Here is an 18,188-nt window from a genome sequence, read left to right as displayed (position 1 = left end):
TGCCTGGGTATTTCATCCATGTGGGCCGCCGCGTTGCTGCCCCCGGGGGTATTTCTGTACCACCCCGAACCTACACTGTGCTCTCTCTCTCTCTCTCTCTCTCTCTCTCTCTCTCTCTCTCTCTCTCTCACAGACACCAGGTGCACACGAAGACACCTACACACACACCCCAGACTCACACACAGATGCACACAAAGATACATGCACATAAAAACACACACACAGCCACACAGAAGACAGACACATGCACACACAGACATAAATAGTTTCACATACAACACACACAGCCACACAGACATGGGTATACACTAACACACACACACACACACACACACACACACACAAGTAGCAAGTGTGTGTGTGTGTGTGTGTGTGTTACAGCTGGTTTTATTTATATTACAAAAACACTTAATTCCTTCTGTCGTTCCCTTGTTAAATAGTGTTTGTTGATTGTTTAGTTAGCGAGTAAAATAACAAGTAAAGTTAGTGTCGTTGTTTTGTGTTTGTAAGTTGAGGATATAACAAGTATATGTGGGTATATTTGTACTTGTTGTCTTAGCACTTTACTGGTACTTTAAACACACAAGGAATCTTTTATCTATCTATTCGCCAGTCCGTCAATCCGCCTCTCTCTGTATGTATGTATATATGTATGCATGTATGTGTGAATGCATGTACGATGTATATATGTATGTATGTATGTATGTATGTGAAACTATGGGCAAGTTTCTTTACGCCATTTGCCTCTGTCTACCCAGCAGTAATTGGGAACCTGGATGTTAAACGATTTGCGAATCGTGTTCCGGGGTAATGGTTAGCCGGTGCAGTTGGTGAGTTGTCCGGTCTTCTCGGACTATTCCTTGACACTGGGTCATGCAGCTCGTTAACTCAGGGTGTGGTTGTTGTGTTGGTGACAGCTTCTACACCTTAAACACTGGGTCATGCAGCTCGTTAACTCAGGGTGTGGTTGTTGTGTTGGCGACAGCTTCTACACCTTAAACAAATTCACGCCTAGGAGGCCCTTGGGCCGGCCATCCTCGTTACAGGAGGGGCAACCATTATTACTTATTATGAATGTATGTACGATGTAACAAAGTATGTATGTATGTATGTATGTATGTATGTATGTATGTATGTATGTATGTATGTATGTATGACGTCAGCTACCTTGGGATGTGTGAACATTATCTTACGACACAATAGCACATCCCAGTGTGACGAATGAAACGAATACTTGAACAGATATAAGTGTGGTAAGTGGATCCTGGTGGGTGTATATGTGTTATGTTGGGTTTGGTGCTGTTATGTGGTAGTATGTTGGGTTCGATGCTGTTATGTGGTAGTATGTTGGGGCCTATGCTTGAATATACCTCGTTGTTTGTAGAAATTTGCTGTGGTATACTCAAAATCAACCCACAGTATGATTGTGGGTATGAGGCGGCGTACAGCAAGGTAGTAGTAGTATATTGGGTCCGACGCTGTTTTATAATATACTTTCCGATATACTTAACAGTGTATACCCTTAGATATATCTCCTTGTAGATGAGAATATATACTCAAAATCATCCTGGAATTTAGTTAGACGGTTACTATGAATAATTAAACACTTGTTCCCATTATACATAAATAATTGCAAATTGACGTCACCTAAGCAAGTCAGAACGTAAAGAGGAAAATACCTGAAGGATGGAATTGACGGACTTGAGTTAAAGAGGACATTGAAGGAGGACTCAGGATTGGTCAGACAATCAACCAATCAAGGTGACATAGTCATGTCTGTGGGTGACCATGACCCACCACACGTAGTGTTGTCTCAAGGTTGTGTTGACCAATCCTCCCTGTTCCTCCTACCTTCAGTTTTATCCATTAATATCTCTATTCTCTATCATTATCCTCTCACTTCTAATTATTTTTCACATTTATTACTTTATAAATATATTTCCATACATAATTCTATAACCAAACTATCTAAATAAAATATATTAAGCAGTTTATCAATTTACTCATCCCTACATAAATTATCAAAAGACAAAAATATATTTAAAAATTATACGTTTTGAATGCTGCCTCCCCCCTACACATAACAAACGCTTATGCATTCATGAACGCCTACATATTTATCTAAGTCATTTCCTTATCTATTTATCAATCATATGGACTCAAACACTCATAAAAAAATTATTTTAATATACTTGTAACAATAGAGGTAAAACACACACACACACACACACTTGGTTATCGTATTTCTAAGAACGAAATCACTGTGGTTATCTCCGCCCCTCTGATAACTGTTATCATATCACATCACAGCTAGATTCACACACTACTAAGTCTAACATACCTTGAACCTACGACCCTATTATTATTATTATTATTATTATTATTATTATTATTATTATTATTATTATTAGGCTAGTAGTAGTAGTAGTAGTAGTAGTAGTAGTATCATCTTTATTATCTATATCTCTATCATAGTATTTCCATTTAAACAGACAAAAACACATATGTAAATAAACTTAATAAATTAAAAAACAAACTCAATAATTTTGACTCTGAATTGACAAATGATACCGAACCACCAAACCCTCAAACCCTCAAATCCCCAAACCCCTAAAGTTAACAAAGAGCAGTTGATCTAAATAATGGGCCGTAATGTGTGTAATAACTGATGGTATTAATATTAATTATGATTATTATTATCCACAGACGAGAAACTGTACAGAAATTCAGCTGGACTTGGAAGATATGAGTGTTGTGATGCATAGAGGAATAATTTACCAATATCTCCCAAACAAAAGTGTATTATTGTAAGTCCTCTTGTGTGCTGACTATAATAATAACATTGAATATGATTATATTAGAGTATAATATAAATCAGGTGCAATAAGTTCTACATATGGGTCTCTTATATGAATCATGGGTTCGGTATTGGGTTTCAGATATGACGTAATTTTGACATGACGTCATCACCAGGCTCTACGGGGGTCGCCTTATCAAATATAAAAATTTGAGAAATAAGGAGAATTAATCCTTCTACATAGGAAATAAAGAAGGTAAAAACTAATATATCCCTTTTGTTAGAATCTGGATGCGTAAGATTCTTTTAGCTCCGAGAACCAGAAGTTAGCATCCCCAAGAAAAAACATTGTAGTTTAAAACAATCCGCCAGGTGTCAGCACGTTACGGACTCCCAATTTAGAGTTGTTAAAATAAAACCACGAACAAAAACGTAAACCGATATTACTATTCCTAATTTAAAGTAGACAATTATAACCATTAAAACAGTGCGTAAATATTTATACCGAAGGGTTGTAATTCTGTAAAGTTAAATAGTTTTATCTATGTGTTTAACTTTATACCAATTCTTATCTAGTGTTCGTAAAATTCAGCCAACATTAATCAACTTGTTGATGTGATTTTAAGTGAATAAGTTTATATCGAGTATATTTCTTTGGTTTAATTTTATTGTTCATGTCTTTACTGTGTGTTGAATGTTGTGTTTGTGTGTGTGTGTAATTTCAGCCTTTTTTTATGCCACTTTTGAGATTTATCTATCGAAAAACCGCATAGACCTGACACGCACACGCACGCTCACCCCTACAGCGTACTATTAATATTTATATGATTAAATATAATTTTTATCTCATTTGTTGAATATATATTTTAACTTAAACAAAAGAGCAAGCAATATTTTTTATTCAATATCTCATATAAAGTTTGTTCAGCCGCGTTGGACACAAGAGCATTGTTTAGAAAATTACCACGAACATGCCAAGAAATCATTATTGTATTATCTTTTATGATCAATTAACCTTAACATGACCTGAGATAATTCGATTAATCAAATAATTATATAATATTCATGATTAGTTTATATAAGTTATTATTTTCCATATGAAGACTAAAGTATTTAAATAGTTCAGGGTAAGATGACAACATTGGCCACCTGGCGTGAGTGTTTGTTTATGTGGCAGACGACGCCAGACTGAGCTGTCACCCCCACACTATTTTGTGAGTGTTCACGCCATCTTCTCCCTTATTCTTCCATTATCTCTCAAAATTCCAGTATATATCACCTTTAAGTACAATTTAAACGAGTTTTAATTGAGTTTTAATTGACAATTGTGTTAAAAACGTCATTAAGTGTTGGGCTTCTGGTTTGTTTACGTATGGCTGTGTGGATCACGTGACTGAGACGAGGATTATGATTGGTTGATTTATCCTTATGACCCAAGTGAGGGCTGTGATTGGTTGGTTCATCCACGTGACTGGGTTAGTGGTCAGGTCATCTATGTTATCCGGGTGAGATGGGATGACCTGGTGACCCTTTTGTCTACCTACACTGTGTACGTTGTTTGTCTACCTACACTGTGTACGTTGTTTGTCTACCTACACTGTGTACGTTATTTTTCTACCTACACTGTGTATACATGAGGTTTGGTTAGGTTAAGATACATGAGGTTTGGTTAGGTTAAGATACATGAGGTTTGGTTAGGTTAAGATACATGAGGTTTGGTTAGGTTAAGATACATGAGGTTTGGTTAGGTTAGGATACATTAGGTTTGGTTAAGATACATTAGGTTAGGATAAATTAGTTAAGGTTGTTACATTAGGTTAGGATAGGATACATTAGGTTAGGTTAGGGTGGTTAATCATCAGGTAAAATAAGCAGAGGCAAAGGTTCTTCAGGTGAACACAGTATAAAAATTATCAAGTTTATGCCCCACTCTACAAAATATTTCAAGACCACAAGAAAAATCAAATATCGACAGAATATTCGCATCTTTTCTCACATTACTGTAGTTAAAGAAGGAAAACTAACAAGACAAATATTCTCAATACTAACAAGCTTATGGGGCAGTACAGTGCACTCACAGAATCCATTGTACTTTACACACACACACTCACACATTAATAACCAATGATAAACACAAATTGGTTTTATAATGAACGAAAAATATTACCTACATTACAGTTCATTTAGCCAGTTCAATTTAACGGTCAGGAATGGTACCTTAACATACTAACTATATAATGTACTGTACTGTAATCAATTTAATACACTTACCTTGGTTTATACTACACTCCTGAAAACACAATCATACCCTAATGTGCATATTTATTAATTATTTCCTATGTTATAATGTGCATATTTATTAATTATTTCCTATGTTGCGAGATACAGTACGTTCCTCGATCAAAATTCCAACACGCTTCCACAACACATAACAAAGTGAGAGCCTACATAACAAAGTGAGAGCCTACATAACAAAGTGAGAGCCTACATAACAAAGTGAGAGCCTACATAACAAAGTGAGAGCCTACATAACAAAGTGAGAGCCTACATAACAAAGTGAGAGTCTACATAACAAAGTGAGAGTCTACATAGATATTGCATAAAAAATGAAAATGAAAAGGTCGTACAGGGTAGGAATATTTGTCCTACCTTGCTCCTGGGAGATGGGAAATTTGTGGTGCCTTATTCTGTGTCTGCCTCCAGCACCAGATCTTCAATAAAATAAAAAGACTTCTGTAATGGATTAAGGTTATATCATTGTAAATTACAGATCAGTTGTACAATGAAAAAAAAAATACTGACTGTAAAATGAAAAATACATCTGACTGACATTTACAAGACTATAATATTAACTGTAAAATGAAAAAAAATATATTGACTGACATTTATATGACTAAAATATTAACTGTAAATGAATAAAAAATAAATTGACGGTATTATCAAGATGTATTGCACGATGATGCCAGTACACTGTTGTCCGTCTGAGGTACATACATGCAGAGTCATACCTATGTTATCTTACACCGAGATAGCACGTTGAGCCGTGATCATGACATTGAGGTGAAAGACATTCGCTACCAAACACCGTATAAAAAAACATCCGATGCATTTGTTCTCTCTTGTGTTGGTTGTCGTGGCATATGCGTTTGTATCAATTTCCGGTGGACGAACCGAACGCTGTTTCCGGCACATCACAAGCGGTTATATTAACTCGAACACCAAACACTCAATGCTAAGTTAAATAACCACTGTGTAAATAACTTAGTGTTAACATTTGCAAATTAACCTCAAGAAACTCACCGGTGCCCTTGTGTGGAAATCAACAACTACTCTGGTAATTTTAACTACTGTCGCTAATATTCAACTGATCCCAGCGGAGTAGTGAAAAACATCCTCGCTAAAACTGAAGAAAATAATTACAGTGAGCACTTTTGAGAGTCATTGTGTTCAGGTAAAGGATAGGTCGTGGATGGGATGGTGCTAAGGTAAATATTGTACAGTATAGTATAGTATATTGTATTGTATTATATTGTATGTACTGTATTTGTTTGGTTTATCTGCCTCTGAATTTGTGACTTGATTGTGCTGTATATCTTTGATCACCTGAAAATTAGTCCCCCCCCCCCAGCTTGTTTCATGTGAAGATTAGTCCCTAGATTATTTCACCTGAAGATTAACCCCTCCAAGCTTAGATTAGACCCTACATTATTTCACCTGAAGATTAGACCCTACATTATTTCACCTGAAGATTAGACCCTACATTATTTCACCTGAAGATTAGACCCTACATTATTTCACCTGAAGATTAGACCCTATATTATTTCACCTGAAGATTAGACCCTACATTATTTCACCTGAAGATTAGACCCTACATTATTTCACCTGAAGATTAGACCCTACATTATTTCACCTGAAGATTAGACCCTACATTATTTCACCTGAAGATTAGACCCTACATTATTTCACCTGAAGATTAGACCCTACATTATTTCACCTGAAGATTAGACCCTACATTATTTCACCTGAAGATTAGACCCTACATTATTTCACCTGAAGATTAGACCCTACATTATTTCACCTGAAGATTAGCCCACTAGCTTATAAACTGTAATGGGATGATTTCAGGACATAGAGAAGATATAAAAGATTTAATAGGAGGGTTTACACAGGTACGACTGATCTGGGGATAAAGTTTGTCCAAATCGCTGGACTGGATGTGGTGAAAACAGGCTCAAGGCATCTCGATCCCATGCAATAAGGAATCCAAAGGTGTTAAATCCGGAGATCAATTAACCCGGAGAATGTTTTGCACCGCGCCCAGTCGAGCAATAGGGGGAAAACCTTGGATTCAAAGTACTACCGTCACACGTTTTTGTACAGTCACTTCAAAACTACCTTGACGAAAATACTCCGAAAAAATACAAAACAGTGGACCATGAATTCTGACAACCCTACCGAGACAACAGGAGATACAGTGTTCATTCTGGAATTCATCGACCCCTTACCTCAACCCTTGAAGTAAAGATAATTTTTTTGTGGGACTTTACAATTATTATTTATTACCTGCAAAAAAAATATAAATTACCATTATTTTGACAGGGTAGAGAAGAGGGTTTTATGGACGTCCTGTGTATTAGCTACTGCATGTGTGTTTAAATATTGCAATAAATTATAGATGAGAGGGAGTATAATGATGTGTGTGTGTGTGTGTGGGTTTGATGGAGTTCTTTATATGTATGTTCTGTGTGTGTATGTATTTTATATGTATGGGTGGGAATTCTTTATATGTATGTATGCCTCGTGTGTGTGTATGTATGTATGTCCTGTGTGTGTGTACATCATAAACACACACAAATATGCACACTCACCCCTCTCCCAAACCCCCTATTTCCAGTGTCCAAGGCTGAGTGAAGTGAAAATAAAAGCTCTCGTGATGGAACGTGACCACCATACTTAGGGAGAGTGAGGGAGAAGCTATGAGGGAGGGAGAGTGAGGGAGAAGCTATGAGGGAGGGAGAGTGAGGGAGAAGCTATGAGGGAGGTAGAGTGAGGGAGAAGCTATGAGGGAGGTAGAGTGAGGGAGAAGCTATGAGGGAGGTAGAGTGAGGGAGGAGAAGCTATGCTAGAGGGAGGTGAGAGTTATAAGAGGTGAAGGAAGGAAGGGAGGTAGAGGAAAGAGGGAGTTAGGGAGGGTAGTGTGGGAACAGATACACTCCCTTACCTAATACTTGTGTGTGTGTGTGTGTGTGTGTGTGGAGAAGGTTCAGTAAGTGTACAGGTAAAGGTAGTCAAGGCCAAACACCTTAACAATGACACATGTGACACCTCAACAATATGACACATGTGACGCCTCAACACTATGACACATGTGACACCTCAACAGTATGACACATGTGACACCTCAACACTATGACACATGTGACACCTCAACAGTATGACACATGTGACACCTCAACACTATGACACATGTGACACCTCAACAGTATGACACATGTGACACCTCAACACTATGACACATGTGACACCTCAACAGTATGACACATGTGACACCTCAACACTATGACACATGTGACACCTCAACAGTATGACACATGTGACACCTCAACACTATGACACATGTGACACCTCAACAGTATGACACATGTGACACCTCAACACTATGACACATGTGGCACCTCAACACTATGACACATGTGACACCTCAACAGTATGACACCTCGACACTATGACACATGTGACACCTCGACAATATGAAAAAATGACACCACATATTTAATGACACATTATTGCATATGACACCACACCTCATTCGTATAGTGCAGATGACACACACACATTACACAGATGACACCACACTTCCCTAATGACACGAACATGACACTGGTGGAAATGTGTTTGAGTGACTAAGCTCATTGTGTCATATGGAGAGTGAGAGAGAGTGAGTGAAAGTGAGAGAGAGAGAGAGAGTTAGCTTCCAGACGCTTAGTCGGGCTTCCCCACTTGACCGTCTGGACCACCCGAAGCCACCCAGTTTGGCCGCCCACCCCGTCTACCTTCCCACCCAGTCTACCTTCCCACCCACTTCTGCTGTTCGTTTGTCCACCCAGTATCGCCAGAGAATAGGTGGGTTGGGTGCAGAAGGTGGATGGGCAGGTAGGTGGCTGTGGGTGGATGGGTAGGTGGGTGTGGATGGGTGGGTAGGTGGGTGTGGATGGGTGGGTAGGTGGGTGTGGGCGGTAATCAAGACGAGGTGTGTGGGAAAGTAAAGTTAGTTGTCCACCTCAACACACTTATATAAATTCACCTTTCACTTTTATACTGCTAGTCATCTGTGTCTGTATGTATGGTTGCATGTATGTACAGTTGCATGTATGTACAGTTGCATGTATGTATAGTTGCATGTATGTCTGGTTGTATTACGTCAATGTATACTTAAAAACACACCCAATTCAAAACATCTTGCATGATAAGCTGACGTATCCGATCTTGTTGATAAACCTATATCAGCGAATTTAGTCGACGGTGATAAGTGAAATAAATCATAGTTTGGCATAGCAACTCATTATTATTATATTACTGTTGCTTATTACTGTTATTATTATTGGTAGTAGTAGTAGTGGAAATTTTAGTAGCATTTATTGCAGGATTGTTGAGAGGAGTAAATTTATTAATACTTTTTTTCGTATTTTTTTAGTATTGCGAATATTTGTGAATTATTGCACTTATTATCAGTCCGTTATCCACATGAACTCAGTACCAAGCGGTGTCTGTCTGTCTGTAGTTCCTTGTAAACGTGGCACCACCGCTTCCAGTAGAGGGTGCGGGTTCTTATGAAGTAAACAAAACAAATATCTCTTATTCATGATACGACTGTAATTTATCTCACTAAACCCATTGCCTGTTTTAATTAATGGTAACTCAGTTTTGTAGGGAATTTTGACGTTAATTGCGTAGTTTGGGGGGAATGTTAAGTTAAAGGGTTGAGTTGTGTTGCGGTGTTCGGCACGTGTGTTGTACCACGTATGGGAGGAGAGCGCGCGGGGTCACTCAAACAAACCCGGGTGCATTTATCTCTGTACGGGTGTAAATTATCTCATCAAATGAGATGACTGTCGGAATATATTATAAGTACGTTCAGTAGAGATTTATAAAGTATAATGAACGGTTTATCCTAGTGAAATAATTGGGAAAGGTAGAACAATATGGCGGTATGTGGCAGGATGTAAGTACCACGTCGCTCTCTGCTTCTCTCGTAGTAGCCTATTCAGTCAGTAGTGTCAACTCGGCTCTCGTGACGTGTGTACGTGATCACGCTCACGTCTCTCCCTTATTCACATACAGAACTTTTTCTCAAGACAAATCACACAGATCAAGAACCATCATGGGATTTGGCGGGAAAGGTACTATCATGTCAGTGGTAAACGTGTGGTGACGGGTATATTATTAAGGTATTTCCTTGACAGGTAAAGCTGGGTTTTAACTGGTCATCCTGGCTACTGATTGGTGATTAGATCCGAGGTTGACCTGACGCTGCAACGTCATTGGTTGTCTCGTTGACAGGTCTGTACACGTGTGAGTAGACACATACATACATCCTTTAATACTTATAGTAGGTACAGATGTAGCATATATATATACAGTGTATATATATATATATATATATATATATATATATATATATATATATATATATATATATATATATATATATATATTACATCATATACATTAATGACACATACATACAAAAATTCAAAGACAACCGCACACACACACAGGTGTAGGAAAGGGATAACATCTGTCAGGTGGTGTTACATGTAGTGCTGTGTTTGTATACTGTGTGTGTATGAACTGTAGATGTGTGTTTGTTTAATGTACATATATATATATATATTTGTGTACCGTGTATGTATACATACCTTAATGTATTGTGTGTATAGGTCATTATATCGATGATTTGAGAGAGTGTGTATACAGACAGACAGACATTAATACCTATACGGATAGAGACAAAAAAAGGTAGATAGATATATAGACAGATAGGTAGAAACACAGACGGACAGATGAAGTAAATAGAGGTAGATAGATAGACAAACAGACGGACAGGTGAGGTTGGTAGACAGACGGACAGGTGAGGTTGATAGACAGGTAGACAGACAGAGGTAAGGGAGTGATGGTTGTACCAGTACTTGTGTATGCAGGCAAGGTAGAGGGTCACCTGTGTAGTGTTGATTAATTAGTGGCGGTGTGTGTGTGTGTGTGGTATTTATTTTTTACCTCTGGGCACCATTTTACTATATTACCTACAGCGTGTGTCTGTCTGTCATGTTAAACGCACTTCTATGATCCAACACACACACACACACACACACACCTACACATGTATATTTAAATACCACCTCAAGGACTTAAAATTATCAGAAAATCCCAAGTTTTTTTTTCCCTGTTGAACAAGGACACCAAGATGGAGTCGATATTGAACAAAGACTCGACTCAGTGTACTCTAGGGGTTAATTTAAGGCAATTTATATCACGCACACCTTCCCACCTACACACACGCGCACACACACCTTCTGTACACCCTCCCACCCACACACACACACCCAACCACACACACACACACACACACACACACACAGAAGGGCTTAAAAAGATAATATTGACATAACTTTCTCCCGTTCCACACTGCAGACCCTTGGTGACGTGAGTATGATCAGGCAGCCAGGTGGAAGGGGGAAGAGTCAGGTAGGGAGGTGGATGGGATGGGAGTCAGGTAGGTAGGTGGGTGGGAAGGAGAGAGTGAGCGGAGTTGGATGGATGGAAGGGAGGGAGGGGAGCTGGGTGGGTGGAAGGGGAAGTAGGTGGGTGAGAGGGGAAGTAGATGGGTGAGAGGGGAAGTAGGTGGGTGAGAGGGGAAGTAGATGGGTGAGAGGGGAAGTAGGTGGGTGAGAGGGGAAGTAGATGGGTGAGAGGGGAAGTCATCTAAACAACAAACTCTTCAGTAACAATGGGTCAAAGTTGACAATATCGTCTGGACAGTTTTCCAGTGGACAAAACCCCAATAAGGTATTTCCAGTGGACAAAATACCCATAAGAAGATGACAAAATCCCAATAAGGTATTTTCCAGACAAAATCCCCTTATGAAAACAGTGGACAAAATCCTAATTAAGCATTTTCCAGTGGACAAAATCTCTAACGTATTTTCCATTGGACAAAATCCCAATAAGGTATTTCCCAGTGGACAAAATTCCCATCAGCAGTTGGATTAGGTGACAGTATATTAGAGCAGGATTAAACAGATTAAGCTACATTATATATAATTATTACCATTTACTTAATACCATGATCAACAGGTGTGGAGATTAATACACACTTACACATATACATTACATACACACACACACCTGTTCACATTTGTTACATGCTTACATACATACACACACCTGCTACATACATACACCTGTTCACACTTGTTACATACACATATGTCCCCACAAGACAGCCAAAAAAATACCATTAAATTATACTCTTATCCATCAACATTACTCTAAATACAACACAGTGTACATTTATAAGTAACATCATAATAAAGTATAAATATAAGTAAAATAAATCAGTATAAGTGAGGTAAATCATAAGAAATAAGTAAGTTATGGTTTATCTCAGAGACACGACTGGACAAGTACTGGGCGGATCAAGATGTCATTGGCGATTCGTTAAAAAGTATGTAGTCACGAAAGCCCAGACCCTCTAAGTACTGTATAAGTGTGTTTAAGTGGATTAAGTGTGAAGTATTTATGTAAGTTTATAAATACATGTAGGTGACTGAGAGAGAGAAAACATGGTCAAGAATCCCAACTGTCTCCCATCTCTCTCTTCCTTCCTTCCTTCCTTCCTTCTATTCATCCAACCATCTATCTTATCTATCACTCTATCTATTTACTATCTATCTATCTATCTACCTCTCACTAATTCTCTATTGTAGTTCCCAATTATCATAAAATTTGTCCTTGTCGGAGGAATTTCGCCACGTCATTTACCATGTCCTTGTGTGTACAGTATGTGTGGTGTGTGTGTGTGTGTGTAAAATATATATGTATGTGCGTGTGTACAGTACAGTATGTGTGTATTATATCACCACTTAATATCACCATTCGAGTTGCTCATTTCGCTCGATGAATGACCAATAACAATACTCCTTCTCCCCCCAGACTTGACCCTAGGCAACATGAAGGCACTAATCCTGGTGGGCGGGTACGGTACTAGGCTGCGGCCGCTCACCCTCAGTCGCCCCAAACCTCTGGTCGAGTTCGCCAACAAACCCATCGTGCTGCACCAGATCGAGGCGCTGGTGGCCGCTGGGGTGACGCAGGTCGTACTGGCGGTGTCGTACCACGCCGAACAGATGGAACAAGAGCTGGCACAAGAAGCTCAAAGGGTATGGGTATAATATCGTGGTATTTTTATGTAGCAATTTAAGGAACTGTATCTCTTAACCCACCTTGAATGTTGAGTTACACATATAACACCTTAACCCACCTTGAATGTTTAAGTTACACATATAACACCTTAACCCACCTTGAATGTTTAAGTTACACATATAACACCTTAACCCACCTTGAATGTTTAAGTTACACATATCACACCTTAACCCACCTTGAATGTTTAAGTTACACATATCACACCTTAACCCACCTTGAATGTTTAAGTTACACATATCACACCCAATCCCAAATTCCTTGAATAAGCTACAGCCATATCACACTCTGTCCCCACCTTGAATAAGCCGGGTTACACATATCACACCTTAACCCACCTTGAATGTTTAAGTTACACATATCACACCTTAACACATCTCAAATATTTCAGTTGGGTATCCAGATCACATTCTCACTGGAGGAGGAACCACTCGGCACAGCAGGACCCATCAAGCTAGCCCAGAGTATCCTAGCGGCCAACGACGAGCCTTTCTTTGTCCTTAACTCCGATGTGATCTGTGACTTCCCCTTCACCCAGATGGTCAAGTTCCACAAGCAACATGGACGGGAGGGAACTATTGTGGTATGTTGTGGTGATTGTATAATGCTGGTGCGGTGATTGTATGATGCTGGTGTGGTGATTGTATGATGCTGGTGTGGTGATTGTATGATGCTGGTGTGGTGATTGTATGATGCTGGTGTGGTGATTGTATGATGCTGGTGTGGTGATTGTATGATGCTGGTGTGGTACATTGTGGTGATTGTATACTGCTACATCCATTTCCAACCAAACTATTTAAAACTATTTGCCTTGTCTAACCAAATGTCACCCAAAAGTGTTTCCTTCTCCAACCAAACTTTACCCTAAGGCTGCATCCTTCTCCAACCAAACTCAATTCAAAACTACATCCTTATGCAACCAAATGCCACCCTAAACTTCCTTGTCCAACAAACCTTAGGGTGTTAAATCATCAGCTGAAGTATCCTTGAGTACCCAAACTTTACACACCATCTTAACCTAACATAACTTAACATAACCCTAACCTAACACTAGACAAATCTAACTCCCTAGATAGCATTATAGTTAAACAATATCCTCACGAGATCTGTCATTTCCCCGACGCCTTTCATTATCTGTTCAATAAACTTCTACCCCAAGCTAACTATTTCACCCCCTCACAGGTAACCAAGGTGGAAGAGCCGTCGAAGTATGGCGTCGTGGTGTACGAAGAGGGCGGAAAGATCGACAGTTTTGTGGAGAAGCCTCAGGAGTTTGTATCCAATAAGATTAATGCAGGAATGTACATCTTCAATCCCTCTGTGCTGAATAGGATAGAGGTTTGTATATTGGGTGGTTTCCTATGGCTTAGTAGATCAAGTACACCTGAAGATTAGTCACCCCAGCTTATTTCACCTGATTATATACACTCTAATGCTACCTGGGATGGGGGGTTGGGTTAGGTTAGGTTTTGTGTTAAGATTAAGGTTGTTAATCATTAGTTGAAATAAGCTTAGCAGGGTTAATAGGGTGATATTTTACCGTGGCTTGCAATCACTTGACCCATGCTTGAGCTAGCTATACCCGACCTAAACGATCCCATGGTAAAGGATAGAAACAGGACTAACGACGTATTTTCCTCCCAAGTGCCGACCAATGAGCATCGAGAAGGAGGTGTTCCCGTTCATGGCCAGGGACTCTCAATTGTTCGCCCAGGAGCTTCACGGCTTCTGGATGGACATTGGCCAGCCTAAGGACTTCCTCACTGGCATGTGCCTTTACCTCAACTCTTGCAAGATCAGCAACAGTGCCAAGCTTTATAAAGGCCCAGGTAACATAACTCTACTGTATCTACCTGTACTTGTGTGTTACTTGAGTGTGTTGCTTGTGTTAATGTGGTACTTATGTCTGTTCCTTATATCAGTGTGTTTCTTGTATGAATGTGTTACTTGTGTGTGTGTGTTACTTGTGTGTTGCTTATATCAGTGTGTTTCTTGTATGAATGTGTTACTTGTGTGTGTGTGTGTTACTTGTGTGAGTGAGTTACTGTACTTGTGTGAGCATGCATTAATTCCATCCCTTTATCTGCACAAGGAGTGGTTGGCAACGTCCTGGTCGATTCATCGGCTAAAATCGGAAAGAACTGTCGTATAGGCCCCAACGTGACCATCGGCCCGGACGTGGTAATAGAAGACGGGGCGTGTATCAAGAGGTGCACCATACTCCGGGGGGCCACCATCAAATCTCACACTTGGTTGGAGAACTGTATCATCGGCTGGAAGTGCATCGTTGGGCAGTGGGTATGTAAATATGTCCCTCAGATGGCACCAGTGGGTATTGTTAGGTGATGGAAGGATGTAGAGTAAATTGTTTAACTCATGGGTGGGTTTAGGCCTATGTTTTGTATGATGAGATATTCAAAGTATGTAATATTTTGTGCAGAAATGTTGCCTCACCTATCAAACCTAACCTCATCTATCTTATCCTAACCTATCCTATCTAACCTTACCCATCAAATTTAACCTCCATATCTAACCTCACCTCGCCTAACCTCACATATCTAGCCTTACCTAACCCCCCAGCTAGCATTAGGGTGTTAAATCATCAGGTAAAATAAACTAGGGGTGTAATAACCTTCACATGCTCTAAATTAACAGATACTAAACATTACCTCAGACATACACTCATAACCTAACCTAACCTACTCTCTTTCCGAACAGGTGCGTATGGAGAACGTGTCGGTATTAGGCGAGGACGTGATTGTAAAGGACGAACTGTATGTCAACGGGGGTATGGTCCTGCCTCACAAGAGCATAGGTGCCTCGGTCCTGGAGCCTAAGATCATCATGTGAAAGTTGGCGCTCGTTGTTCTATGTGACGTTAAAGCATGACAAGATATATATATATAAATACCGTATATAATTTGAGTGCGTTTGTTGTATCTTCCAATTCACATAGGATATAAGCCTTGTATTTATGTAAGATGACTCATGATTCTGTGTCCATTTGCATTTTCTCTATATCTCCTCTCTATTTCTTCTTTACTCTTTCATTTTCTCTTCACCAGATTCCCTCAAATATTTGGTTAAATTTTCACATTAACATTATTTCCTTCCCTCTACATTGATTCCTTTGGGTTATGCACTAGTTAACACGAATTCAACTTTGGTAAATGGCACGTTAAAATCTAGTTCACCTTTAATTAAATCCTCTTCCTACTATAGTCCTCACATTTTCTCAGGGACATTTTGTAATTAAAGTATTGTGTGTCATTTACTGTAGGTTCACTAGCCATTTGGACATGTTTATCATTAAGGAGGAATATATATATATATATATATATATATATATATATATATATATATATATATATATATATATATATATATATATATATATATATATATATATATATATATATATATATATATATATATATATTCCAATAGGGGGAAATGTGCAGTGCAGTTATTCAGTCGTCCAAACCAATGTTATATTATCAGAGTTGTTGATTACAATTACCATATATTTTGTCTTGTTTATGTTTCACCTGAAGATTAACCACCCTAATGCTAACCGAACATAATCTTATCTAACCTAACCCAATACAACCAATTCTAATCGACTATCCTAACCCAAACCATCCAAACCTAACCTACCCGCTTCCCCTAATTAGCATCAGGGTGATTAATCTATAGGTGAAATAAGATAATGAGATTCTTCAGGTGATCCCATATAATTACCAAATATGGGAGGTAATCACTTAAACACATAATTATGAAGGCTCAGTAAACATCTAGGAATGTATATTTTAATGTCGGTTTGGGGGACTTTGAGTTACGGATTAAATATATTCACTTTATCGTGAATCCTTCCAATGTGTGGTGTGTTAAAAGCTGGCAGCTTGACGTTAAAAGCTTGCTGCTGGATGTTAAAAAGCTCCAGACAGGACGTTAAAAGCTTGCTGCTGAATGTTTAAAGGCTCACAGCAGGATGTTAAAAGCTGGCAGCAGGACAGTCTAGGTATAACACCTATAAATCCCCCAGAATATAATAAGCTATGGCCTTTATGGTGCCGTGTGTATAAGACCTGTAGGTATTTATATGGAACGATCTTTTAGACCGGGTGATTACCTTGCTGTAGCCTCGGTGTATTACTAATGTCATTTATGATGCCGATATCCTGTATTTTGTGTATTTTCATCATACAGAACGGTTATACGGTATTAGTGGAACTGACTCACCCTATAGTTCCTGTTTATAAAGACCAAAAGGAGACTGGAATAATTTTAAGATTCCACTTGGCAAATGTTCCAACAATATACGGAAAAATTAGTGTTTCCTGTCTATGAAAAATTAATGTGTGGAAAGATCCCTAATGATACAGTCTTATAAGAGTTGGAATAGACTACAGATAAGGGAGCTGTGCGAAGCATCTTGTGGCACCCAGAACATTGTGATGGTATGTTGGTACTGACGGTGTGGAAGTGTGTGTGTGTGTTAGGAAGACTTTGGGTGGTGTTGGTGCAGTCAGAACAGACCTTGGAGGATCTTACTGTGTTAACAATAGTGAGTAAAGTCTGTATGGTGGCAAAAACAGTCTGTGAAGGTTCTATGTCAGCAAAAACAGTCTGTGAAGGTTTTGTCAGCAAAAACAGTCTGTGAAGGTTCTATGTTAGCAAACTCAGTCTGTGAAAATGGATATGAGGTGACTTTAAATAGTTGATTCTTGATATACTGATTTGCCTTTGATATATAAAACCCTTCTCCTTGTGAGTTTCAAATTCTTTTCCGTAATGTGTGATGTTGACCATTTACCCTTGCTTGTGACGTTCTTCATGTGGTCCACCTTGTGCGCTGGTTCGCCCTGGTGTCAACAAACGGAACTATGATGGTGAGGAAACTGAAGCTGCG

The 18,188-nt window shown here is 39.0% G+C and overlaps 1 protein-coding gene across 2 annotated transcripts; it reads left to right on the top strand.

Annotated features, from left to right (window-relative positions):
• The first annotated feature begins 3,945 nt into the window (after positions 1-3,945).
• LOC121876442 (mannose-1-phosphate guanyltransferase beta-like) lies at positions 3,946-16,595 on the top strand. Of its 2 annotated transcripts, none has more exons than XM_042381517.1 (7): positions 3,946-4,011; positions 13,010-13,236; positions 13,668-13,859; positions 14,459-14,614; positions 14,922-15,105; positions 15,369-15,574; positions 15,995-16,595. In XM_042381517.1, the coding sequence occupies exons 2-7, from the start codon at positions 13,027-13,029 to the stop codon at positions 16,124-16,126; spliced, it is 1,080 nt and encodes a 359-aa protein (XP_042237451.1). In that variant the 5' UTR covers positions 3,946-4,011; positions 13,010-13,026; the 3' UTR covers positions 16,127-16,595. The 2 variants fall into 2 exon arrangements, with proteins under 2 accessions (XP_042237451.1, XP_042237450.1); XM_042381516.1 differs by lacking the exon at positions 3,946-4,011 and adding an exon at positions 10,054-10,197.
• Positions 16,596-18,188: the final 1,593 nt, after the last annotated feature.

The sequence above is a fragment of the Homarus americanus genome, unplaced genomic scaffold (genome assembly GCF_018991925.1).
Source record: "Homarus americanus isolate GMGI-L3 unplaced genomic scaffold, GMGI_Hamer_2.0 scaffold54095, whole genome shotgun sequence".
In the NCBI taxonomy this organism is placed as follows: Eukaryota; Metazoa; Arthropoda; class Malacostraca; order Decapoda; family Nephropidae; genus Homarus; species Homarus americanus.
The sequence above is the reverse complement of the archived record's forward strand: the minus strand, read 5'-3'. Positions and strand labels throughout refer to the sequence as shown.